Raw genomic sequence first — 26,979 nt, 5'->3', positions numbered from 1 at the left:
CTCATTCATGCGTCAATCAAAACACATTAATTTCGCGAGTCGCGAGACCGAGTCGCGAGACTACCAGAAGAATGAATCGCGTTTCCGTAAATCGAGAATGACAAAGAAACAACGAGAGAAAGCGAGAGAAAGAATATATATATATATATATATATATATATATATATATATATATATAATAGAGAGAGAGAACTTCAGCTATGGTCGTCGCTCCTCAACTCGAACGATCGATCTCTTTGTTTCGCTTACGTGGAAGCGAGTACGTGATCGCGAATAACGTGACGTTTGTACTGTCTCGCTTATTTCTGCTACGACTATCTCTCTCTTTGCTAAAGATCTATTTCTCTCTCTGTCTCCCTCCCTCCCTCTCTCTCTCCCCCCCCTTCTCTTTCTCTTTGGCCTCGCCGGGCATCCCGATGCCTCGCTCCCCGATTACGTCCGACGACATAATCGAAGAGTTGAATTTTATTAAAAACCGGTTCGCGCGCGCGCGAGTAGCCACGGACTAGAGGTAATAATCATCTAAATGTACTGTGCCTGTCAGCTTCTTATCATTTTCTACTATTATGTACGATCAGCATTACTCGGTGTATAACAATTACATGTATACACGGCATCAGCTTCGCTCAAGTGCGAACGTGACTTCTTACATATAGAGCGCAATTAATCCGACGGATTATTTTCAGAAGAAATTCAAATGAAAAGGGGAAATGAAATGACACTGTCTCGCAACGCGCGAATATCTGACAGCAGGATATATTTATTGCGAACGCATTATACATATAAGAAGATATCTTTCGATCGCATTTATATACGTATATATAGAGATAATGCAGGTTCGTTGACACCTCCATTAGGTTTCTATAAATCGATCGCACGTCTTCAAAAAAAGTGAAAAACATAGAAAAACTGTGAGAGAAAAAACTAAAATGTAATATATGATACTCTTTTATTTGGAGTTTAACAAGTTTTAAAAAAAAGATAGGAGTTTCGTAATTTTTAATTTAACAAAATATTTCGTATATCGAAAAAAGCGTCCTTTTTTTTGCCTTTGTTCTCTGTTGACGAACATCGAGGAAACGACGCGGCGTTTCTTCGAAAACCTAAACATGCCCGAGGGTGTTCGTGCTTATATATCTGTTTAGATTCTGTTTAACCCATTCAGACCTGAATTTTTCTGTAATGTAAAACATTATTGAATTAATTTTTATTGCTGCTAAGGGTTTAAAATGACGATATATATATATATATATATATATATATATATATATATTCGAGATATATATATTTTTATATATATATTTATTTATATATATATATTATATATATATTTTTTCCACCGAGAGATCGCAGGGAAACTAATTTTAAAAAATAACTATTTCACATGATTTTAAAGTTTTTGTGCATAATTGTGCACATAGGGTCTGAATGGGTTAAACCCCATAGAGGGATCGGATATTCCAAAACAAAAAAGAAGTAAATTCGAAAGAATCGGAATCGCCGCGATGCGTTGTGCTTCGTGCACTAAAGAGATAACGATCGCGACAATAATTACAGGATTCACGTATACAAAGGAACGCAGTATATTACACGGTCGAGAAATACGATACAACGTGATTAATATCCGGACGATTAGTGACATTAATAGAAACGCGATACAGAACGTGTTACGTAACATGCGAGCGCACATATGTACAATACTCGCGGACATAATCGTTGTTGCGCCGAGATCCAGAAAAATCGATAGTATCGCGAACACCAACATATGTGTGTGTGTGTATGACTCGCGTAGTTATAAATACGCATAATGAGTAGAGAAACTCACTCGTTTGTAGCCAGGGGAGGGGGATGGGACACGGCTTCACGCACGGCCACGCTCGCTCGTAGATTCCCCCCCCCCCTGTCCCCCTCATATGGGAACAAGCGAGACCCCCTTCCTCTCCCTCGCTATTAACAATTACAAGTAACTTTCAGCTGTGCGCGGAAGCACAGGAGAGTAATATGCGGCTAGTTTAGCGCTTTTATGTTCGTATGTATATACATGTATGTTTATAGGTGTGCGTGTCGCATAATCGTATGGAGGCGACTAGGCGAACTCTCGTTTCGACACACATCACGAATGCGTATTTTAATTATTGTACGCGTTGCTTCTGGATGAGGTGCGATCGTACTACCACACGTTTATCTCTGGAAAACGGAATGGAAAACGTAAGGTTCTTTAATATTGCGCTCGTCGATTCATCGGTGAAGATTCCCTCCGAAGCGCAATTTTATCGCGGATTCGCGTGAATCTTTCTTCGCGTAGATTTCAGGATTTTTAGATATTTCATCTCTTCTTCTTCTATCTTCAATAGCGTAGAATTTGCTCCGAATCATCGCGTGCGCAGAATTTCACAAAGATATAATTTTGTATACATGAGTATCTAAAATATCAAAATGATACAAATCCACTTAAACTCGAGTTCAAGTTATTAGTAGATTTGAAGTACCGACAATGCGATATGTCATCAATCAGTATAACTATACTGAATTCATCTTCAAGGTCAGATTGCATAGTTAAATAATTTTTATTATATGTGTACTTACGATAAAAAGCGAACATAAAAGTTTTTATTTTTCAAACTTTTATTTTATGAATTTGTATCTAAACCACTCATGTATATAAAAAATCCCAAAATTACAAGATGTCTTTTTAAGAATAAATTCTCTGATCAATCTGGAGTCGATCATTTCTTAGCGAAAATGTCGAGGGAAATCACTTTTCGCGAGTATTCAATTTTTTTCATCATATATATCTTTGTAATTAAACAAATTAAAATTAATTAAAATAATTTTCACATGAAATTAAAATAGTTTCAGCTTCACAATTTGCAAAAAATTCTTTTTTAATTGTTTGCAATTCGGTTATTGATGCTTTGACATTTTTATTAAAAAAAAATCATTTCCAAATTGGCCAGAAAATTTGCTATTAAAAAAACATCTAATAATTTTAAGAAGCTCCTTGTATAAAGTAATATTCAACATATAAATATTTATAAATTATCAATCATGTGTAAATTTTTAAACTCCATTCAAAATTTTTGATTCTTGTTCTGTAAAAATCTTTGTCTTCGCAAACTTTCCTCACTTTTGTGATTTACATAAAAAAAACTTCGAATTTACAAAAAATAAAATTGCCACTCTCTATACATATTCTATATTCTATATTTTTTAAATAAGTTTCTATAGCTTCATAGATGGAATATATAATTATTATCAATTATACATTCCGTTATTATTAATTATTCAATATTATTCAAAATAAATAGTTTTTTATTATTCTTTCGGTAGTTTTTTTATTTGTTTAAAAAATCTATCTATATATATGCAAAATTACATATTAAGACAACAAATAAATGATAGCTACGACCGTTCGAAAATTAACACATGGCAGAATTATCATTAAATTATCAAATGAAATAAAATAAATACCTTATAAAATGGAAGAAGATGTAATTTAAAAAAAAACTTAAATTATGAAACCGTTTACTTGATCATCAAAAATATAATCATTCGAGCTGCAGTTCCAGGTTCCAATATTACCGAAAGGAACGGGTCAATGAACAAGATGATAAAAAAGCAATCAGAAAATGACAAGAAATTGAGAAAAAGTTGAGAGTTGCCTCAGCGAGAAACGTCGGCCATAAATAAGCGGTCGTAAAATCTCACGCATACACATGCGAGTGCACATTATGCGTCACGCAATTTTTTCAGCGATAAAGCGGTTCGCTGTATATATATATTTATACATGATTACACACACACATTTATACCTTTATGGATTCTTTTTACATATGTGCGCGTATCTCCTCTGAATTCGATCATCTGCTCATGATCGCGAAAAATAAAAACAAAAAGACAAAGATTTGGCATGTCGGCCACAAGTTACACGATTTGGCATAAAAAAATTCATAAATTCGAAGAGTTAATATATTTTGCGAAAAAGATATCATGTTCTGTCCAATAAAATTTTCGATCTTTCTTCTCGCGTGTTTCATACATGTTCACATTCAATAATATCATAATGCAGGACAATTAATTTTCTTTTTGGAAATATTTATATGCTTCAAGGGTGTCGATGCTGTCTGAACGTGTATCGAAAGCACTCGAGAATATTATTATGATTTGTACCTTTAGAAGGAATGATGTAAGTTTCTGCAAAATTGCTTCTCCTGATAAAATTTATTTTTCTGCATAGAAAAAATAATGTTATCATATAAGAGCAACCGTACAAAAATTTACATCATCTTGCGATTCGATTCTGTTATCAATATAATTAAGCCACGTGTCTAAATCGAAAGTGAAAGAGTCGAAAACATGTCCTGTATCAATACGATGTTGCGGCTTGTGAACGATAAGTTTGATGATTGAATTACGAAATGTTATATAGAGTCTGATTAATGTTTAATTAGAGATAGCAGAAGACTGTTTTCTCTTTGTATAACGCGAAGATTAAAAGACAATTACAATGTGATATCGATTTTTAAATAGTGGCAAGTTAATTCTAGAGTTGATCGATCGATTGGGAGAATCATCTATTCATTTTCATTGAACTTATCTCGATCTTTGTGTGCAATTGATGTTAGTCATAACAACACGGAGGGAGTTTAACGCGCGATGGCCGAGGGACGATCATTTTACTCGTTTTGTCTCTCACATATATGCTCTTAAAGGTAATGAACGAACGAGGCAATGTAGCGAACGAATCAAACTCCCGAAGAAGATCACCTTCATTAATTCTTTAGTTGCGAATGTACATGAATTGATATGTTTGCGAATGATTTTAATACTTCGTGCGCTCTATTAATTTATGATATCTTTATTCATTTTGATTGAATAAAAGTGACTGAATTGTTACAGTATATTGCAATTATAACACACATACGCACACACACACTCTCTCTCTCTTTCTCCCGCGGTGCACTTTGTATTTCATACATATGTATGAATTCTATATAATTATTCAATTATTTAGTGATAATTTTTTATGATATTCATATATCTTTGTAAAGAACGTTTGCATATAATTTTATGTTTATATTATTCGATTACACATATATTTGCATACATTCTGCATATAATTCAATGTTTTTACTTAATGTAAAACATGTAATTTCATACATAAATATATAAATTTGATATATAAATATCATATAAGTTTATATAAGATATTTTCTTTTTTATATTTTATAAAAAGAAATATTTAGATAGAGAGAGAAAGCATTAAAAAAAATTTGCATAAAATAAAACTTGTTTTTTAAAAGCAATGAAATTGAAAAATTTATTATAGTAATATACATTTTTGTTCACTAGGTAACAAATCCCTAAACAAAATTTATGTATTAATCTAATTATAATTAATATTCTTGCTTTTTGAAACCTAAGTAGATTAACGCATATATGCTCTTTGCCCAATAATGTAATTGTATAATTAATTATATTTCTATTTCATTTGTTAATTTCGGTGGAATATTTTTTCGTGCTGTGAGAAGAAATAGAGATGATAGAGAGAGAGATCGGCCGATTTTTTTAATTATTATTTTTTATTGTAAAGTATAAAAAGAAGATAAATGTCGATTTTTTTTTTTTTTTTTTTTTTTTTTTGGCAAAAACAGGCATTGGCTGTTAAGCCATACAGCACTTATTTCAAATACCATAAGGGAGCGTAAAAAGCTACATAGTAAATAAAAATGTCGAATTGAAAGAGAAACGTCCGTGTCGCGCCATCTGTTATCGCCGTTTTGAATCATATAATGTGGGCTGTTGCCGCTCGGTGTCGCTCGCGTGCGTCAGTGCGTTCCTGCACGTCGGGTACGTCGTTCAACGTTGTCATCATCGTCATCGTCGTCGTGGATATTGTCGTCTACTCTGTTTTCTCTTGCATGAGCGCTCGTTCCATAACGTTGCTCCACATTGACGCAAGGTAAAGGACGCACACAGGACAACATCGCGTCTCTCCAGCTCACGTTTGACTTTACTCCAATTTCGTGTCGCTCCCACTGACGAAAATTCGCGTCATCCTTCCGCGTATCTCTGTGGTTACCTTATCCGGTAACCAGGTGATACGTACGCGCGATCCCCGCGAATACGTATATGCACGTATGCATGTACATGTCTATGTGGTTTGACGCGTCATATGTGTGATGAGCATGTGTATGTGTATATATGGAGAACGAGAGGTGCGAGTGTCAATTCGAGTCATATGAAATCCAAAGTGACTCTTCATATGTATATTATTTTTTTCTTTTCAAAGAGAAAAATTCAAATAAGTGAAACATATATATATATATATATATATAGGTATAAAACTTAAGAAAAAACGCGATTATTTGTTTATCCATATGATCAAAGTCAAGATTCCGAATACTTTGCTAGCTATGAAATAAAATCTTGTTGAACAAAACAGTGTGATTTTTGAAACTTTTGTTCGTCTATCTTAAATATATTTAATATATTTCTTTATTATTATATCAAATATCTCTATTTATAAAAAAATCTACATTTATATAATAGTCTTGCAAGGCAATTTATATTTAATTTTATATATTTGCATACATTCTATATATGTTTTTTTAATATTTATGAAGAATTGTTTAGAGTAAACATTATAGAAAATTATGTATAAATTTGGAATTTATTACTTTAAAAATATTTAAATTGGAAAAGTTATTTTAGTAATATAGATTTGTATTTATATTGAAAAAATATTTAAAAGAAAAATTATTTTTCTCATTTTTTTTGTTTGAAAATTGCTTTCAGAAATTTAAGTGATTATTCGTGTTATCTGCTAATGATAAATATTTGTAATTAATAGTAACATTTATAAATCTGTAATCTATAATTTAATTGTTGCTTTGAATACATTCCAGGAAATGTCTGGAAATATATCTCATTTACAACATTTTGATACATTAACTCGTCGTCCAAAAACTCGAACACAAAAAGAAGAAGAACGTCGATCACAAAAAGAAAAAGAAGAAGAACAATTTGTAGAGCCTGAAATACGTCTATCACGGTTTCTATATATTGGAAAAGAATATGCCAACTATCAGCCTGGATATTGGTTTGCCCATAATTATTTTATAGCTAAGAATGTTCCATCCATAGAAGAACTTGCTGACAATGAGGAAAAGCAACTGGTACCCATAGAACTAATCATAAAAGTAATTACTACAAATTGTATATAAACCACATAAAATAATTTATTTCTATATCTAAAATGAGACTACTTGTAGGCATTTGATAGCAATCTTGTTCCACATCCGGAAACTTTAGTATTTGCTCTTGCTGTTTGCTGTAGACAAAACAAAAGCGAGAAATTGCGTAAAGCAGCATATGATAATGTAACAAAGATTTGTGCATCTACACAGGATTTTTTCCTGTTTATTAAATTTGCCTCCAAACTGTGTAGAGAGAAAGAGTTGAATTATCATACACAAGGATGGGGTCAAGGTTTGAGAAAGGCTATTAATAATTGGTATCTTTCTAAAAAGCCATTGGATCTAGCAAAATGTGTCACAAAATACAGAAGTAGATATGGTTGGAAGCATAAAGACATTGTCAAAATGGCTCATACTTCAACCAATGATCCAGGTAAAGGTCCATAAAGCCATAATTAAAAGAAAAAAAAGATTGATAAAAGAAACTGTTGATTGAAAGAAAAATTAATATCTCAAAAAATAATAAATAAATTCACTGCTCAATATTATAAATTTAATATTTTGTCATTTTTCTTAAATTTATCAATCTCTAAGATAATAATTTTTGAGATAATAATAATATCCATTCTTATTATCTCTTCACTTATGTTCTTAATTATAATTATAATTAAAATATATTATAATTATAATTGAAATGGATGATTCTAATTAGACTTCAGTGTCATCACTGAAAGTTGTTCAAAAATTAATGGTTAAGATAATTTATAGATGTATGTATTTATAGATATATGTGTGTGTTAATAAATAACTTATATGTAGTAAACTTATACTATTATATTATGATATAATCATTAATCATTGATATAAAATGTTACTTAGACAATTATTTATTTTATAGAAAAAGGAGTGATATTGAAATATATAATATGCGGCATAGAAAACACCAGGATGGCTTTAGAAAACCAATCCGAAAATCCAAATATTAATGAAATATTGCAGTACATAGAAAATGTAAAAAATTTCAAACGTTGTGAAGATGAGAACGAAGCAGCTTCTTTGCTGGAAACAAATGGATATTCACTAGAACATGTACCTGGACATTTGCTAAAATCCAGGAAGGTGAGATGTTACAATGTTGTTTTTTTGTTGCAATTGTGTGTGTGTGTGTATGTGTGTAAATTCATCAAAATGTGATTTTTAGAAATATTACAAATAAAGTTGTATAGAATTTATACAATTTTATGAATTTTGATGAATTTATATACATATATATATATATATATATATATATATATATATATATATATATATACAGGGTATATCTTAAAAAGCTCCCACTAAGCGTTATTCTTGATTAAAAACCGAGTCTAAAAGTTCATTTTTTTCCATAATGCTTAATAAAGCAGTAATTAATGAGTAAAGTCGCGCCAATAAAAAGATAAACTTCCTCATTATCAACATATAAAGATTTGGATAAGCAAAAAAAAATAAACTGTTTTGTGTTAATTTTTAAACAATTCATCTTTTCAGAAATCTTTTTAATACTTAAATCTGATTAATTATTTAATGAATCTTGGAAAGAAAAATGGTTCAGGACTTTTCTACTCGGTTTTTAATCAGGAATAACGCTATTTGCTTAGTGGGAGCTTTTTAAGATACACTCTGTATATATATATATATATATATATATATATATATATATATAAATTCATCAAAATTCATAAAATTGTATAAATTCTATACAACTTTGTTGTGATTTTTAGAAATATTACAAATAAAGTTGTATAGAATTTATACAAATTTAACATACATTAAATTTGTATTGTGTGTGTGTGTGTGTATGTGTAATTATTAAATATTATATAATATTGAAAATTAAGTATTGATGTGAATAATTAAATTTTGTCAAATTATAAAAGAATTGTTTTCAATTTTGCATAAAATATATAGTTAAAAACAAGTGCCATATTTTTTAATACTATATAAATGGAAAGAAAATTTTGTTAGTCACAATTAGCGTTAATTGGTATTTATCTAAATATTGATATCAATGGGCTAACATAACATTCGGCTATTTCGTCAAGGTTTGGAGTGCATTGATACCATCAATGGATACTATTACACTCTTAAACAATTTGCAAAGGATTAGTAATCTTGGCTTATTAGAATCAGATGAATTGGCAATCGAGAATGTAATAGATCAACTTACTAATGCAGAACTTATAGCGCAAAGTAAAATTCATCCAGCATTAATTTTCATCACTCTAAAAAATTACAAAAATTCTGGAAAGTAAGTGCATTTATCGTCTTTTTATAGATAATAGATTAAACTTAAAATTATATCATTGATATATATATATATATATATATATATATATATATATATACATTTACATCACAATTATATCATTGATATATATATATACATTTTTCAAGACCTTTGTCTTATGAGAAGCGAAAAGTACAAGAAACAGCAAAGAGGCCCCTATCACCACCACCTTCTCCGAATATCAAAGTAATAAACGCTCTACGTGAAGCATTTAATTTGTCATTTGCTGTAAGTCAATTTCTCTTATAGATTGTATTGTGATATTTATGAACAATTTCAATTTAATTATAATTTTATTGTCATTTATATCAATTATAATTTTTTATTAATATAATATCATCATATCATTTTTAGCATCAACAACCTACGAAGTTGCGCTATCTAGTGACAATTAGCATGAATAGAGTGATGTTAAATGAACCCGCTTGGCATAATGGTAACATGACTGGTGCCGAGACGGGCTGTCTGATCGCGATGATACTTTTACGTTGCGAAACGGACGTTACCGTAGCGACATTTAAACAACATGGACTTTACACGGCAAATGTCAACAACACGCAATCCCATAGCGAGATTTTAAAAACATTACAGGAAATACCTGCTGCAGGAGTCAACATGAGTAAACCATTACATTGGGCTATGAAGCAGAAAACGAAATACGACGTCTTTATTAATATTGTGGATCAAGTGTACGAATATTCTGATGAATCTCAGAAAGCTTTGATATTGTACAGAAATGAATTGAATCTTCCGCAGACAAAGTAAATACACACATTTCTATTTGTTACATTAATTTTTTTTAAACAGATAAAGACGCAAAATTTTCTTTTTGCAGGCTAATTAATTGTAGCATGTGCTGTTCTTCAACATATCGTAAGATAAATTGTGACGAAAACATTTTGACGATCAATGGTTTCGATGCTACTGTACCTATTGTCATCCAGGCGTTCTCCCGGTCTATGTTTTAAATTTAAACACACATTAAATCTTTATTATTTATGTAAGTATTATCGATTTACGAAAGATTATGTGCACATTGATTGCATTTCCATATTGTACTTTTACAGAAGATTCTTCGATACATTTATCTTCAGTAGGATATGATGCAAGAAATTAATGAAGAAGAAGTTTATTCTCTTAAAGCACATTTCGATACAAAAGTGCAATATATTGTTTTGGCAGTTTTAGAAACCGATTGTATCGATTTTGCAAAATTGAGACGGACTTGCAAGCAAACTAATATGATGAGTAGAGAAGAAGAAAAGTTGTAAAAAGAACTTTCAATTACTTAACAACAGTAAATTTAAGTCTTAAACAATTTCGCCTTTTTTGCAGATTTCAAACGTCAGCTTGTATTTGCATATACATAATTGAATCAAATTTAAGTTTGATATCTGTAATTCATTTAAGATCTAAGAGAGATTGTGCATTTGGAATGTAGAATTACAGAATATTACAAATGAACAATGAAGATTATCAAGAACATACCGCAAGTAGCGCCGTGTACTATTATTGACGCACACGACGATGATATTAATATTATCTATTACATGTTCTTAGTATTAGGCAACAGCTGTGTAGTATTTTCTTTTTCGTGTGTAAAAAAAAGATCAAGTATTATTTTTATTCTGGTTTGAAAATTTTCGATACTATTACTTAAAATAACTTAACGATTTTATTTTTTTAATGAATACTAGCGCGTAATATCGCATCAATTCGATAATCATATAAGCAATATATAGCTTACATATATTTTATTAAGTTGCATATGAAATCTCTTTTTGTACTTTATTTTATTTTAATAATTATTTAGAATATATATTTAGTTTGAGTTTTTCTAATTATTCAGAATATATATTTAGTTTGAGTTTTTCTGAGAATTAAAATCTCACATTGTAATATTTGCTGTAAAATATGTTATCAAGTATATTATATCAAATATATGAATGGGTTTCTTTTTAATATCATATATATAGAAGAAACTGAGTCAATTAAAATTTTATCTAATTTTTATTTTAAGAATAATTGAAAAGAATGGATTCGTTATTTAATTTTAAAAATATTTTTGTGATATAAGACATTTAATCCTGTGCACTCCATAAGCGCCGCTACGGCGACAGACATATTTCGTACCACAATTTAAAAAATATAAAAGGAAAAATATTTAGATTTTGAATTTTTCGATAGTGAAGATGACTTTGATGTATAATTTTGATATATATAAAAATTATTTAACAGGCACAGTCGAATTATGAAAAAATCATTTATATTCACCAAAGGTACTTCAAAAATACCTTGGAGTGCAAAGGGTTAAAAATTTCCAAAAGTTTTCATATGCAACTACAGTAATCTTTGAAAAGTAAAAAAGAAGAAAAAAGTACAATTCAATAGTCCTATGTTCCATAATAGTGCATTATCAGAAACACACTACGCAGCGAAAAGTTAGGATAAGACTGCATAGTTGATACGGAAATGCGTATCTTAAGTAACATATGGTGCATTTTTTGACTAATATGATAAAGAAAAAGAAAAATCTCTTCTACTCTCTAATATTATATTACTATATTGCTTGCTTAATACTGGTTGCCGGTTTACGCTTCTTTATAATAACGTGCGCGTATGGATAACGTGATCTTATTAAAAGAAAAAAGAAAAAAAAGAAACAAAAAGATAAACAAAAGCGACACGCTTCTGATGACTGGTGCGCTTCTGGACAGTTAAAAAATAATAATCTAAAATAAGTAAAACGAAAAAGACAAAAAAAAGAAGAAAGAAGCAGAAGAGAGGAGAACGGTGATGAACATAGGAACGTTGAAAATTTTCCCACTGTGATACGCATTTAGCCCCAAAGAGTTATAGACTTACATTAGTATAATTTTACTGTTACTATCTCATATTTGCCATATCCAAAGTGAAGACAAGCGAGAGACAAATACTAAATACACTACTGAATAATATACTGTGATACGAGATACATTGTTGTTGTTCAAACTAGGGAAATGATATTTAAGGCGATGCGGTCCAGAAGCGCACTGTATTTTATTATATTTGTTGAATTTTAGTCGCTATGCGCGAGTGAATTAACACGTGAATTTTCTGTTGAAAATTCTCTGTCGTATCTTTTGGCAACGACTTCTTGATCTACAGGTTATCAGTCTCGGGTTTTCTACCTTTCGGGTTTTCGCGTATGAGAAGCACATGTACCTCCTTCATACCTGATTGCTAAAAAGTACAGCGTGGATGAACTCTCAGGTCTTCGAAATAAATTTCAATCAAGTGCTTAACTGTTCACCTGTTCTTTGCAGCTGTCCCCTTGGTAATCTGTGGATCGAAAATTATCACGAATGAATCTTATTTCAATAGAACAATGTTCTGGAAAGAATGTATAAGTAGATTTGTTTCTTCTAAGCGGTCTTAAGCACTTCAATCCTAATGAAAATAATGTCAAATTGTAGTTAATTTCCTAAAGATTGAAGTCATATTTTTTGCTGAATTAGGCAAAAAAAAATTGATTCTTTATTGTTGATTATTGAAAAATATTTATCCAATAAATCAAATTGGGAGAGTTAATTAGCGATAAATTAAATTTCTCCAAAAAAAACTGAATATCCGATTTTTTTCTATCTTTTCTATCTTTTCTCTAACTTTTAACAAAAGAAATAGGTATTCACTTCTATTGTATGCACAGCGATTAAAACATGTAATATCTTGTATAGGAACTTTAAACAAAATTGCGTGTTTATAACTCGGCGAAAGAAAATTGCGATAAGTCTTTTATCACGATTTATTAAGAAAATCGATCGTGATAAGTTTATTTTTAAAGATCGTATTTCAAAAGAAAATTCACATGAACAAATGTTAATCTCGGTTGCGCAGCGTCTTACCGAGAATTTTTGTAATAAATTATAATTTATCAAAAATATTTATCGTTTACTTTTACACATTATTTCTAAACTTGGTGTTTTGTGAGCATTACGCTCAGAGAAATTATTTATACATTTATTGCGCGCACGCACACACATATACACACATCTCGTGTCTAAATCGTTCAATGTTCGGAGAATTTCTAGCGCATTTTTACTTGAGATAATATTTAGACGCGAGAGAAAAAGTCTTTTTTCAAAAAACGAAACGCGTCTAATTACTGAAACGCGAGTTTAATGATAATATACACGCTACGATCATATTAGTAGCTCAATTGTATTTACTGGCATTAGCAAGTAGGCATTATATAATATTTGTATATGTATGGAAGTGCATTTCGTGACCGGGGAGGATTTCGTCTTTAAGCGCTCTTCTTTTTTACAATAGACATTTATAATAATCGACCAATTCAATTCTAAACTCAATCGCTAATAGCAATCTTATCATAGTACAAGCAGATCTCTTCTATAATCGTATATATATATATATATATATATATATATATATATATATATATATATATTACGAAATTATATTAATTATAATACTAAATTTAGCTATAGCGTTCAATACTTGAAGATAGAGTGTCATGTGAGATTCGAGAAATATTGTAGAGTCGAAATCCTTTCCGCTTGCGGTGTGTACGCAAATATATGTATTCATTAATATTATTATATAAGAATACGTCCGAAGTATATGATATATAGACTGGCGTATATGAAGGGAAGAAAACGGAGAAGAAAAGGAAAAAAAAAGAACGCAGTAGTATAGCCAGAATTTGAAGGAAATCACTTATCCACGCTGTTATTTCACAGTCCAGTTGATTTCGAAATGCGCTGTGTAATTAAACAGAAAGAAAGAAACAATATGTTAAATGTGTTCATGATAGATGAAGAAAAAAAGATATTTACCGCGTAAAGAGAGAGAAAAATAGAAATTCTGCATTACCTAGTTATTATAAAACGGTGAGGAGGGGGAAAGAAGAGGATGTAACAGGATGAATCGCGGGACATATGTGGCACCAAGTGCGATACATGACGTCTCGGGTCATTGCTACGTTCTCGCATTATCTAAGCGGGAACAAGATAGCTTCCTTGCCGAAGACGATCCTCCGAGGTTCCAGACCTAATTTCGATTGATTTCGACCAGGAAGCACACATGAACGTACTTTATCCGATTCATAAGCATTACAGGCATCATTACTGTTTCGGAGCAAATACCGTTAGTCACAAGTCTGCGTAGGACTAAAGAAAAAACATTATAACATATATAAACATTATGAAGAAATATTTGTACTCGTTAGGATATCTTGAACTTGCTGAAAAAAAAAAAAGATTTATCGCTCGCTAAATTAATTAATAATTTTGAATGACGAATAATTTATCAGTCGCGAAGGACTTCCATTTTTAATTTCATTTTCTTCTCTTTTTCATTTTCAATTCTCTATCAGTCGTATGCAGACTTACATTTGTGACTAACATACACAAGTACGAAAATAATACATCATGTTCCTTAGGATTATATATATACGCGGAAGACAAAGTTTATAATTCCATAATTAGTACATTGTCGCTTCAACGATCTAAGAAGAAACTAGAGAAAAAGAAAAGTGCTCAATACCCGTTGTTCGAAGCTTTCGACGCAAATGCCAAAAGTATGAAGAAAAAAAAAAAGGAAAAATGAAATCTCTCGAAGAACGGAATATATTCAATTCTACATGTACAAAAACCGCAATGAAATACCTCGTTACCTTATTCTCAGTGTAAAATAGTAAGAGCGAATTGTACTAACTCTGCGAGTTACGACGAAAATTGTCCCTCTTGTTGTTCGTGATTCACGCACTGAACGCCTATGTCTTTTGGCCTTACCTTTTTACATACAGAAAAATCCGAAGTAAAGGCGAAACAAATCGATTCACAGGCGAATAATACCGTTCACTTCAGCTGCTGCCTGTTCGGTGGATTTATGTTATACGTTTTATACGGTTCGGCATCTCTTTGAGAAAAAGAGATTTTGAGATACTCGAAAAACATTCCTCTCGTGCATCTCGTGTATATTATTGTAATTATCCTAAGAAAATCACACCTTTCGAGCGCGAATGTTACTTAAAAATGCTATTTTTACGACCAGCGATCGTTTCTTCCTCACATACACTGTCAAAGAGATCGGTGTGTGTCACAAAAAAAAATTAAAAAATATTTTTCGAGAATCTCAAAACTTGTTTTCAGACTCCTATACGTGTATATTAATTTTGCAGCGCCCGGAATTATATCGCTGCGGATTGATTTCTCGGCGCTTTCGTTTAAAGATAGTATTATTACATGTGTATAGATTACGCAATCCGTAAAGCGATCCGTATTGTTCGGTAATTTGGAAACTGGAATAAGAGGAATTGTCACGTACATGCTGCGTGGGAAAAGTTTCGGAACCAACCTGTATAACAGGTGGAAACATTGATGAGAAAATTATTTGCCGTCCTTAATTAAAGTTTTTCGTAATTTTTAGAAATTAATACTACGAAATTAAAACGTACGGTACTTTGAACGGAAAAAATTAGATATATAGCTAAACTGATGTCAAATATGATCACAATTAAATAATATTATAAAAATAAATTTATTTATTTTTATAATCGCATGAATATTCGATTACGATTGTGATTATTCCTCGATATCAAGTTCTAAAAATTGTTGTAGCGTTTGCTTTCGTAGATAAAAGTAGTATTTGAGTTATAATTCGAGATTACAAAACTTTTCCAACACAGCTATAAATTCCCCATTTTATCGATATTATTTTTGTATCTTAGCAAATTCGTGACACACGTTACATAAGCGCCTAGTATCTTGTTCCGAGTAAAAAACGTGTTCGAAAAGTTCCATTCGAAGGAGCGAATTATGTTATTGTCATCGTGTCTGTTAATGGTTGTATTCTGATATGCAAAATAGGAAAGAATTTATTATAGGAAATTGATTATGTCTACGAATTTCGCGCTGTTTTTGTTACAATGCATTAAAAAATTGAACTTCATTAAATAAATTTCTCAGAACCCAAAAGGATTTTTCACCTTATTCACTCGCTGTATCAACGGATAATTAAAATAGATTAAAAATATCGATTATAATTTGAAATAAGAAAAAAAGATCCCCGAAAATTGGTATAAATTTTAGAAAAATTATTTACATGATCAAATAAATATTAAGTTTTAAGAAATTTTAAACAATATTCACACATATATCAAGTTTGAAAGAGCTACAAATATATATTAATATTAAGAGTTATAAATATATATAAATTAATTAAAATATTTTGATAGATATTAAAAGAGAGTGTAATTTATTGAAAAAATCTTTATTCTTACTGATACATATTTGCGCTCACACACATAGAGATTGGGCTACATTGTACATAGTACGATGTAACTCGATGGCAGTATACGAGTTACCAGCCCGCGTATTTGCGCATTCACCATTCATTCTTTCACGCATACTCACGAACAAACCTTTGCATTGCTCTGCGATGAATCGATTATTACATTTAATGAAACATACAAAACAATTCAAAATAAATTAACGACGCAGTGGAGTCAATGTATGTGAGTGTATTCGCCGCGGGGGAGGAATGAGCAGAATTGGAATCCCTCCCCTGGACCCTCTGCGTCGGATTGCTCTTTCTCTCTCTCTCCTAATCAAGAGAGTTTCTCCTTAAAAAAGTCAAATTCCTCCTTAGCAAACACGATACAGAGACTGGCTGACAATGATTCCATACGACAATACTTTCTTACATTGGCATCGCACAATTCAAAGTCGGATGAGTCAAACGCAATAGAAGCACAATAGAACAAAATCTTCAAATAATGTGTATTGTACGCACTCGTTAAACTTTCGTTTTATTGTATTTCAATCGAGTTCTCTCGACGCATCTTGTGCACATAATCGAGCGATCAACTTAGAACACAAGAATTGCTCGTTCAAGGAAAATGCGAGACAATGTTAGAACTGATATAAATAATTGTTAAAATTTTGTATAAATTAATAAATATTTAACATATTTATAACATACATTTGTCCGAGCGCTGTCACGTGAAGTGCATGAAAAATCTGACAAAACATCCGGCATCCTGAGCACTTTCTCGCACTTTTCTTAAATGTACACACATTGACGATTTACAACAAAGACTTGTTATACTCTCACTGCACATTTAGCTTCAAATGTCCTTCTAAACTAAGAGTCTTAAAATTAGATATACTATATATTATCTAAAAGAAACTTAGAACCGAACGCTTTTAGAGCTAAACGTACGGCGAGAATATTTCGTTCTCAGCATTTCGTATAATTATTATGTATTAACGACACTTCCGTAAAGTATTTGCTCGTGGAGGCGAGTAATCAGTCCAAACCGCAAACCAAAAGGAGCGGAATCTGCAGCTTGCAGTTAAAGCTCGTCCTTGATATCTTCCTCATCGCCACCGCTGGTAGGTGGAACACCGCCTGCGCCCTGATACAATTTGGCGATGATTGGCTGAACAATATCGGTAAGTTCCTTCTTTTGTTTTTTGTATTCTTCTGGATCCGTGTCCTGATTCTCCTCTAACCATTTGATCTTCTCTTCGATCGCTTCCTCCATCGTGGCCTTGTCTGCATCGCTCACCTTCGAGCCGAGTTTTTCCTTGTCGGCCAATTGATTCTTGAGCGAATACGCGTACGACTCGAGTTCGTTGCGCGCTTCCACTCGCTCTTTAAGCTTCTTATCGTCATCGGCAAACTTCTCTGCATCCTTAATCATCCGTTCGATATCATCGGGCGTCAGGCGGTTCTGATCATTCGTGATGACTATCTTTTGGCGATTGCCTGTACCCTTGTCCTCGGCGGACACCTGCAGAATACCGTTGGCGTCGATCTCGAAGGTAACTTCAATCTGCGGTATGCCTCGCGGCGCTGGTGGAATGCCGGTCAGATCGAATTTGCCGAGCAAATGATTGTCCTTGGTCATAGGACGCTCGCCCTCGTACACCTGAATTGTGACAGTGTGCTGGCTGTCAGACGCCGTGGAGAAAATCTGAGATTTCTTCGTAGGAATGACTGTGTTTCTGCACAAATAAATGAAGAAGTCATGTTTAATTTTATCATTTCACGCATAAATTTATTTAATAAATTTAGATCGATAATAAAAACTAAAGTATTTTTTTTCCAGAAAAAAATCTGCGAATTTATATAAAAATACGTTGTATTTAAAGAAGAATATATTATTATAGATATCTGCCTGAAAACGTGATCTCTGAATAAAACTTTAATAATTAAAATTATATGAAACTATTTGAAATCATTTCGATCAATATCTAATTGAAGATATTTACCTTGGAATGAGTTTAGTCATCACACCTCCGACAGTTTCGATACCCATTGTGAGAGGATTAACATCAAGAAGTACGATAGCATCGGTATCTTGTTCTCCGGAGAGCACACCGGCTTGTACAGCAGCGCCATAAGCGACGGCTTCATCGGGATTAATACCTCGCGATGGTTCCTTGCCGCCAAAGAATTCCTTAACCAACTGTTGAACTTTCGGAATCCTGGTCGAACCGCCGACTAGAACAATTTCATCTACATCCTTCTTGCTCATGTCGGAATCCTCCAGAACTTTCTGCACGGGTTTCAAGGTGCTACGGAAGAGATCCATGTTCAATTCTTCGAATTTGGCACGGGTCAACGTCTCGGAGAAGTCTTCGCCCTCGAAAAACGATTCAATTTCGATCCTGACCTGTAACAATTACAAATATATAATAATCGCGCTCGATAAAAGAGATAGGAAAAGAAGCGAAAAAAAATACTACAATAAAATTGCATGCATACAGAAATATCGCATACAGAAATATAGAAAATATATGAATAAATAAATATAAGAAAAGATATATGAATATATGAATATAGAATAAAGATGAATATATGATAAATGATATATGATATATAATATATGATATATGATAAAGAATATATGAATAAATAAATATAAGAAAAGATATATACAACATACCTGATGGCTAGCACTAAGCGCTCGCTTGGCCTTTTCAACTTCACGACGTAGTTTTTGCACAGCTCGGTTGTCCTTGCGGATATCCTTGCCCTTCTTCTTTTTATACAATTTGATGAAATGATCCATTACGCGCTGATCGAAATCTTCGCCACCCAAGTGGGTATCGCCATTGGTAGCAACTACCTCGAACACGCCGTTGTCGATGGTAAGCAAACTCACATCGAAAGTGCCACCGCCCAAATCGAATACCAGTACGTTCTTCTCGCCATCTTTCTTGTCTAGACCGTACGCAATAGCGGCGGCAGTTGGCTCATTGATAATCCTCATTACGACCAGACCAGAAATCGTTCCAGCGTCCTTAGTCGCCTATGTCGAAAGTCGAACGTTATAATTGCATCAGAATGAATTTATCATGACATAAATATGGTTTTCTCGTTTTATCTTTAAAATGCATTAAACAAGAAAACTGGAAGATTTAGTAATCATGATATGCCTACACTTAAAAGAAATATTATCTCTTTTTAACATATCTCAAAGTATTAGTTATCAGGATGTGCCACTCAAATTTTATAAAAAAATTTCCTGGAAATTCTCTAATTTTTCAGGTATGTCTGTTTAAAATTCTAGGCAAAGAATATTTAAAAAATTTGTTTATATAATTTTTTTGATATAAAATAAACTTTTTTATTTTCTAATGTCCTTTAATGTTTTGTAATGTTTTTAAATTGTTTTTTATTTTAATTTTTTATTTATGTTTTTGTTTTCTAATTTTTTTCCAATAACTTATACAAAGGAAAAACATAGAGCATCCTAAGTGTCAAATTTGTAAATATATTAAAAAAGTGAATATGCTTCCTAAGATAAACATTTTTCGCATAAATTTTTCATTTTTTTTCATTGAAAATTAAAATACATAATATATTTGCTATATGTTCAATATTTCAAAACATTGAATATATAGACAAACATAGATATATATTTTAAACATGTGATTAATTCGTGGACCTATTTATAAATTAATAATAAGAGCAAAGTTATTAAAAAGAAAACTTTTTTAAAGAAATTCCCTGAGTCCTAACTAATTCTATAACAATTTTTTTATTTTTCAGATGCAAAATAATTCCTGAGAATACCTGGAAAGGTATTTTATGTTTTCTTCAAGGAATAAACAACCTTATTCATATTACATGGTCGATACCATACCTGTCTTTGAGCATCATTGAAATAAGCCGGCACAGTGACGACCGCGTGAGTGACTTTCTTGCCGAGATACGCTTCGGCGGTTTCCTTCATCTTGCCCAGTACCATAGCTGAGATCTCCTCGGGCGCGAATACCTTCTCACCCTGGCTAGTCTCGACTTTGATGTGAGGTTTACTGTTCTTCTCGATGACGGGGAATGGGAAAAATTTCACATCGTGTTGTACAGTTGGATCCGACCATTCGCGGCCGATCAACCGTTTGGCGTCGAACACAGTGTTCTCCGGATTTGTCGTCAGTTGATTCTTGGCGGCGTCGCCGATCAGACGTTCGCCGTCATTGGTGAATGCCACGTAAGACGGCGTGATACGGTTACCCTGATCGTTGGCGATGATCTCCACGCGGCCGTTCTTGTAAACTCCAACACTGAAAGGTATACGTAGTGTTTCATTAATTTACTTGCAAAGGTAAAACCAAAAAAAAAATTATGAGTCATTGTTCTTGGTAATGCAATGTATCATTGTGTACTCACCAGGAATAAGTTGTACCCAAATCAATTCCTATCACTGTACCAATATCTTCCTTCTCTTTATCTTCCTTTGCAAGTGTGGCGACTGCAAGCAGCCCCACCATTAGCAGAGCTTTAAGTCCCTTCATGATTTACTGTAACTTCACCTAAATCATTAAAAATCCTGGGATTAATGTACAAATAGTTTTTCTTTAATCTAAAAACAGATTTTTCTGTGCAAACATATCATTTCTTTAGTAATAATAACTAGTATGACATTTGTTAGAAATTTTAATAGATTTTTTATCTTAATTAGATATAATTTTACCACGTCACACATTTAATTATAATATCTTTAACTTTAGATATTAATTATTAATAACTTGAAAAATCTCAAATTAATATATTTATTAAAATAAATTTTAGCTTAATAATAAAAAAATTAACAAAAATTAATAAAAATTATATTTAAAAAATAAATCTTACTGGAATAAACTTCACTTTGTAAATAAAGTTTTTTTTTAAGTTTGGAGGGTAGTCTATCTTTACATATGTAGTATCATGTTTAAAAAAAAATACATATGTTGACCTTCTAATTTTCTTGAGATGTTTCAATATGCTTCAATGTATATAATAATTGAATAGTTACACGGATTAATAAGAAATTAGTCCTTCCGGGACTTTACGAACCAACAGATTCTAACCGGGCGGATCTTGATTCGATAAACGTGTCACACGTCATCTCTTCGATTCGACATATTTCAACATGATGATCAGTCACAGATTAAGATTACTCGCGAACATCTTTGTACAGCGCGGAAAACACGCGGAAATTTCCACGAGCTTCGACGTATCGAGCGACTCTTGATTAAACGTGGCAAAAGGCTAGTGTGCACCAAATGTAAAGGAAAAAAAAGTACATATAGAAAAAAAGTTTGGGTTAGCGAAAACGTACAAAAATAACACGCGATCGAAAGTAATCGAAGAAGACCATCGTTGAAATCCGCGTCAACTGTCTGAGTGACAATTAAGATTGACAGCACAGAATGGCAGGAAGATTCTCGACGGAACGTTCTCGTATCAACGAGAACTCCAAGATCGAATCCGCATTCGAATCCCGGTTAACGTCGATACGTCGACGACTTAAACCTCTCGACTCTTCCCGAGGTTCTCGACGACATATTCCAAGCGAAGAATTCACTCACCAGTAGAATACGTATCGTTGGTTTTCTCAGCAAAACGTTCCTTGATGCGCGCTACGTACGAGATCCTCGATTCTTCTGACGAACGGTAAAACGATGACTGACGTCGATGCCGGACTCGCGGCCGGAATATTAACGGGACCGTTTCGTCGTGGCCGATGCTGATTGGCCGCGACACTCGCGGCGTTAATAGAAGGCGCCGCTGTCGATTGGTCGGACGCGCGTACAGTTGGCCGCACCTCATTGGCCCACGTCACGACAGCGTACTTTCAGAACCTTCGCCCACCATCGCGATTCGTCCGTGGTCGATTAGATACGGTGGACGGAACACGTGGACGTCATTCCGGAGAGTTCGCGGTCTCGCTTTCTCGACGCTGACAAGTATCGATAGTTTGCATCAGCTAAGATATCGCGATGCGGTATCCAGCTGATGCAAACTATCGATATTCTTAGTGTTTTAGTTCCAAATTTGTAAATTGATGCGTTTAGGATATTTTTTTAATAATTTGAATTATAATTGCAAAATTATATACATTGGAGATACGCGAAAAATAAATATGAAGCAATATGAATAAATATGAATAAATATGAAGAATGTGTTTATATCCTCGAATAATTAGTTTTATCGATAATTGCATTATTTATTAATTAAATATTAGCTTTGAGGTATTTTCTTGTAAAAAAAATACAAAAAGATATATGTATTTTTTTATAATTTTTTATTCTTTTCGACAAAGAAAAAAACATAAATTTTGTTGAAAGATTTATTTAAACGAAGAAGATAGCTGAATTTTCAATAGTCTCAAACTTTCAATAATTAGTATTATTGATAATCTTATTTTAAAAAGGAATATAAAGAAGCGTCATTCTTGCATAAAATATATAATACGCATATAAAAATCTTATTTAAATATTTTCACGATAAAAAAATAATTTTGCTAAAAAAAATCATTAATTTAATGTACATATATTTTAATAAAGGATAACTGTAATGTTTTAAACAAACGTGTTTATATGAAGTGAATAAAAATAGATTTAAATAGCTCCCATTTTTTTAGCATAAGAAAAAAACCGTTTGAACGCGCAATCTGTTTAATAAGGAATAGTATGCTATATTTATGATGTAATTGTATTTTTTTCATTTATATATCATTACAGGATCGTGAAGTCCCCTGGGCTTCAGCCCCTGTTGCCCCCCCCCCCTAAATGCGGCCTTGTATACTATATATATATATATATATATATATATATATATATATATATATATTTGCTATATACAATCATATATATTTGATTTATACAATCATATGTATATAAAAATTCCAATATAATAAATGTCATTAATATATATTGAAATAAAAGAATATGATTTCATGTTTTTTTCTCTCTTTTGATAATTTAAAAAGAGAAATTTAATCGTGTGAGAAATTTATTTTATTAAAATATCTTATTGAAATTTCCATCTATTGTCATCATGTACTATTAATATTTGTATATTCGCGTACAACTCTTTCTAACTTTGTCTTAAAACAAGAAAGTTTTTTTTTTATTTATTGTACAAAATCATACAGGTACAAGATTATATGTGAAATAAATAGCATGGAACATGTTACTCGAGTTGTACTTCACGCGCACCGTGACACCATTCATTGTAACGGTATTTGCCCGTTATCTCTATAGGTAGTAGGTTAAACGGAACGTTTGTTCGTAATAACGCATCATCTTACATAATTATTTTTACTGATATTATTATAACACAAAGGCATAATGTAATGCACACACATAAATGATGAAATAAGATAGTATCGCGTTATCGATAATAAAAATTCTTTCTGATACCTATTTAATTTGCAAAATTTAATTTATCTTAAAATTAAAAATTCCCTTACCCATTAAAATTTATCCCTCTGGATAAAAATTAATTTCTTATGTATGTATATTATAGATAATTATTATAGATAATTATTATAGATAATTTAATATTGAATAATTTAATTATTTATAACATCATAATGTTAATTAATTAGAATAATTAATTTACAATGAATTTATTATGAACGATTATACATATATATAAAATATATACATATATACACTTATATGTATATAAAAATAAAAAAAATCAATTTCATATACAATTTCATTTAATACAAAGTATAAAAAAACAATTGCGAATGTGATGTTTTGTAATTTTAAATATTTGAATACAATATAACAGAATAAGACATTATATATATAAATATACACTTATAGATTCACACATTTATTTTCCTCAATATTTCAGAAATATTATGTAATAATAAAAACTTAATATATATATATATATATATATATATATATATATATATATATATATATAGGATATATCTATATAACTATATATATGTAAAATATCTATATAACTATATATATGTAAAATTTATAATAATTATAACTTGCTTTTCGGTTGCAGTATATCCAAGATCAACGGTGTAAAATATGTTATAATGCAGTCAGCACCTGCTCTTCTCATGGAGAGTAATATTTCATTCAGCACATTTTCCAAATTGATCGCACCGTTTTGTGCACCATGATGCAGCATAGCGTACTCTCCCGAAACTTGGTACACAAATAAAGGATATTGTGGATATGTATCCTTCGTACATCGTACTACGTCCAAATAAGGTAGTCCTGGTTTTACCATTAGCATATCCGCTCCTTCATCTACATCTCTTGCCTTTCAAAAAGATAAAAAATAAAAAAAAATGAATTCCATGTACAATTTCATCTAATACAAAGTACAAGAAAAGAATTACAAATGTAATTTTAAATATTTGAATACAATATAACAGAATGAGACGTTATATGTATACTTATAGATCCACATATTTATTTTCCTTAATATTTCAGAAATATTATGAATAAAAAATTAATAATGAGCAGAAACTTACAGCAGCTCTGGCTGCCAAACCATTGCTCCCAGGTGGTAGCTGATAGCACATGCGATTACCGAACTTTGGGGCAGATTGCGATGCGTCCCGGAAAGGCCCATAAAGCCCTGATGCAAATTTTATAGCATATGATAAAACTGCTACTTTATTTGAATATCCGGCAGTAGCTAGACCATGTTTTATTGCACCTATCCTGCCATCCATCATATCGGATGGTGCAACAATCTGAGCACCTGTAATGGTTTAAGTTTTTGAAATAATGATACATACATAATTAACTTTATAAGTAGATAAATTTTAAAAATGTATGAACTCTTACCAGCTTTTGCATATGACACAGCAATTTCAGCAATCCTTCGAATACTGTCTGTATTATTTATGCTACCATCGTTATTGAGGATACCACAGTGTCCATGAATTGTATATGGGCATAAACAAACATCACATGCTATCAATAAATTGGGAAACTTTCTTCGCAATAATGGTAAAGCTTGAATAATAGGATTCTTTGCACTGTCAGCGTTGCTTCCAATCTCATCCTAAAAAAAAAATTAATAGAATTAGAAATATAAAATTTTATTAAAAATATTTAATTGAATTAAAAAATATATAATGATAAAAATAAAAATTTAAATAAGATAGTTGATATTTTAATATATTTTTATAATTTAATTTCAGAGAAACATTCTTTCTCTAGTTTTATTGCAATTTGTAGGCATTACCTTTTCAAGATGTTGCAAAATGCCAAATAATAAGACAGATTGCAATCCTTTTGCAACTAAAGGTGTTAACACATTTTCTAACTGATTAATACCATAACGATATATACCAGGCATACTACTAATAGCATCTTTAGCATTTTTCTCATCCCTAGAAACATAAAAATTACATTTCTATAATGTTGCAACAAGCAAATAATATATATACAAATTAATACATTTATTAATAAATTTTTAAATTATATTTATATTTTATACACATTTGATATATATTTGCATAAATTATATTTAAACAATAATCAGATACTATACTTACGATATGAATATGGGATACATAAGATTATTAGCAGTGATCTCTACATTTGGCGACTGCCACTGTCGTAAGACAGGATGAAAAATTCCACTATGAAGAGTATGCTTAGCTGGAACCATTGTCATTTTCATTTTTTTTTAATCTTTACTTTGTGGTCACAATATATTTACAATGATTCTTATAGTTATATATATTGATCACTTGATTTTTATCAATGCAATACCTGGACAATCCAATATATAATGTTTCAAATGTGTAAAAAAATGTTATCACAAGTGATTAAAATCAATAAATATATATATGTATATACATATGTATATACATATATATAGATAGCAATACTAGTTACATAAATTTATCTATTTATCACACTAAACAAATAAGATTTTTTCTCCTTCTCTAATAATCAAGAAATGCAAGATTAAAAATTGAGTTTTATGAACAACGTACCGTGCATTTGACATAAAACATTAAGAGACCTATAAAAGGAGCCGAGAATAATGCATAATGAGCATGATACGCAGAAAATTTCATGCCACACTAAGATTTTCGCTAAGATTGATATGATGTAACGCGCGAAGATCGCAAGACACTATTTATATATATTTAAATTTTTATTGCAATTA

At 31.4% G+C, this 26,979-nt stretch overlaps 2 protein-coding genes across 3 annotated transcripts; one reads left to right on the top strand and one right to left on the bottom strand.

Moving 5' to 3' along the window:
- Window positions 1-5,834: 5,834 nt before the first annotated feature.
- Window positions 5,835-11,285, top strand: LOC105257246 (60 kDa SS-A/Ro ribonucleoprotein). The gene is made up of 9 exons (XM_011267726.3): window positions 5,835-5,962; window positions 6,909-7,202; window positions 7,275-7,632; window positions 8,098-8,318; window positions 9,284-9,489; window positions 9,636-9,756; window positions 9,883-10,289; window positions 10,364-10,528; window positions 10,596-11,285. The coding sequence occupies exons 2-8, from the start codon at window positions 6,912-6,914 to the stop codon at window positions 10,494-10,496; spliced, it is 1,737 nt and encodes a 578-aa protein (XP_011266028.1). The 5' UTR covers window positions 5,835-5,962; window positions 6,909-6,911; the 3' UTR covers window positions 10,497-10,528; window positions 10,596-11,285.
- A 5,499-nt stretch (window positions 11,286-16,784) lies between these two features.
- On the bottom strand, window positions 16,785-26,970 carry LOC105257249 (endoplasmic reticulum chaperone BiP). 2 transcript variants are annotated; one of them, XM_025413901.1, is made up of 11 exons: window positions 26,804-26,970; window positions 26,357-26,576; window positions 26,044-26,191; window positions 25,641-25,860; window positions 25,322-25,554; window positions 24,891-25,107; window positions 21,214-21,322; window positions 20,687-21,107; window positions 19,484-19,849; window positions 18,807-19,210; window positions 16,785-18,539 (listed from the first exon to the last, which is right to left on the bottom strand). In XM_025413901.1, the coding sequence occupies exons 2-11, from the start codon at window positions 26,482-26,484 to the stop codon at window positions 17,885-17,887; spliced, it is 2,901 nt and encodes a 966-aa protein (XP_025269686.1). In that variant the 5' UTR covers window positions 26,485-26,576; window positions 26,804-26,970; the 3' UTR covers window positions 16,785-17,884. The 2 variants fall into 2 exon arrangements, with proteins under 2 accessions (XP_025269686.1, XP_011266030.1); XM_011267728.3 differs by lacking the exons at window positions 24,891-25,107; window positions 25,322-25,554; window positions 25,641-25,860; ... (1 more) ...; window positions 26,357-26,576; window positions 26,804-26,970 and adding an exon at window positions 22,395-22,567 and having other exon boundaries at window positions 21,214-21,356.
- Window positions 26,971-26,979: the final 9 nt, after the last annotated feature.

The sequence above is a fragment of the Camponotus floridanus genome, unplaced genomic scaffold (assembly GCF_003227725.1).
Source record: "Camponotus floridanus strain SB8 unplaced genomic scaffold, Cflo_v7.5 scaffold70, whole genome shotgun sequence".
Taxonomy (NCBI): domain Eukaryota; kingdom Metazoa; phylum Arthropoda; class Insecta; order Hymenoptera; family Formicidae; genus Camponotus; species Camponotus floridanus.
Note: the sequence above shows the minus strand (reverse complement) of the source record. Positions and strands in the feature narration are given on the sequence as shown.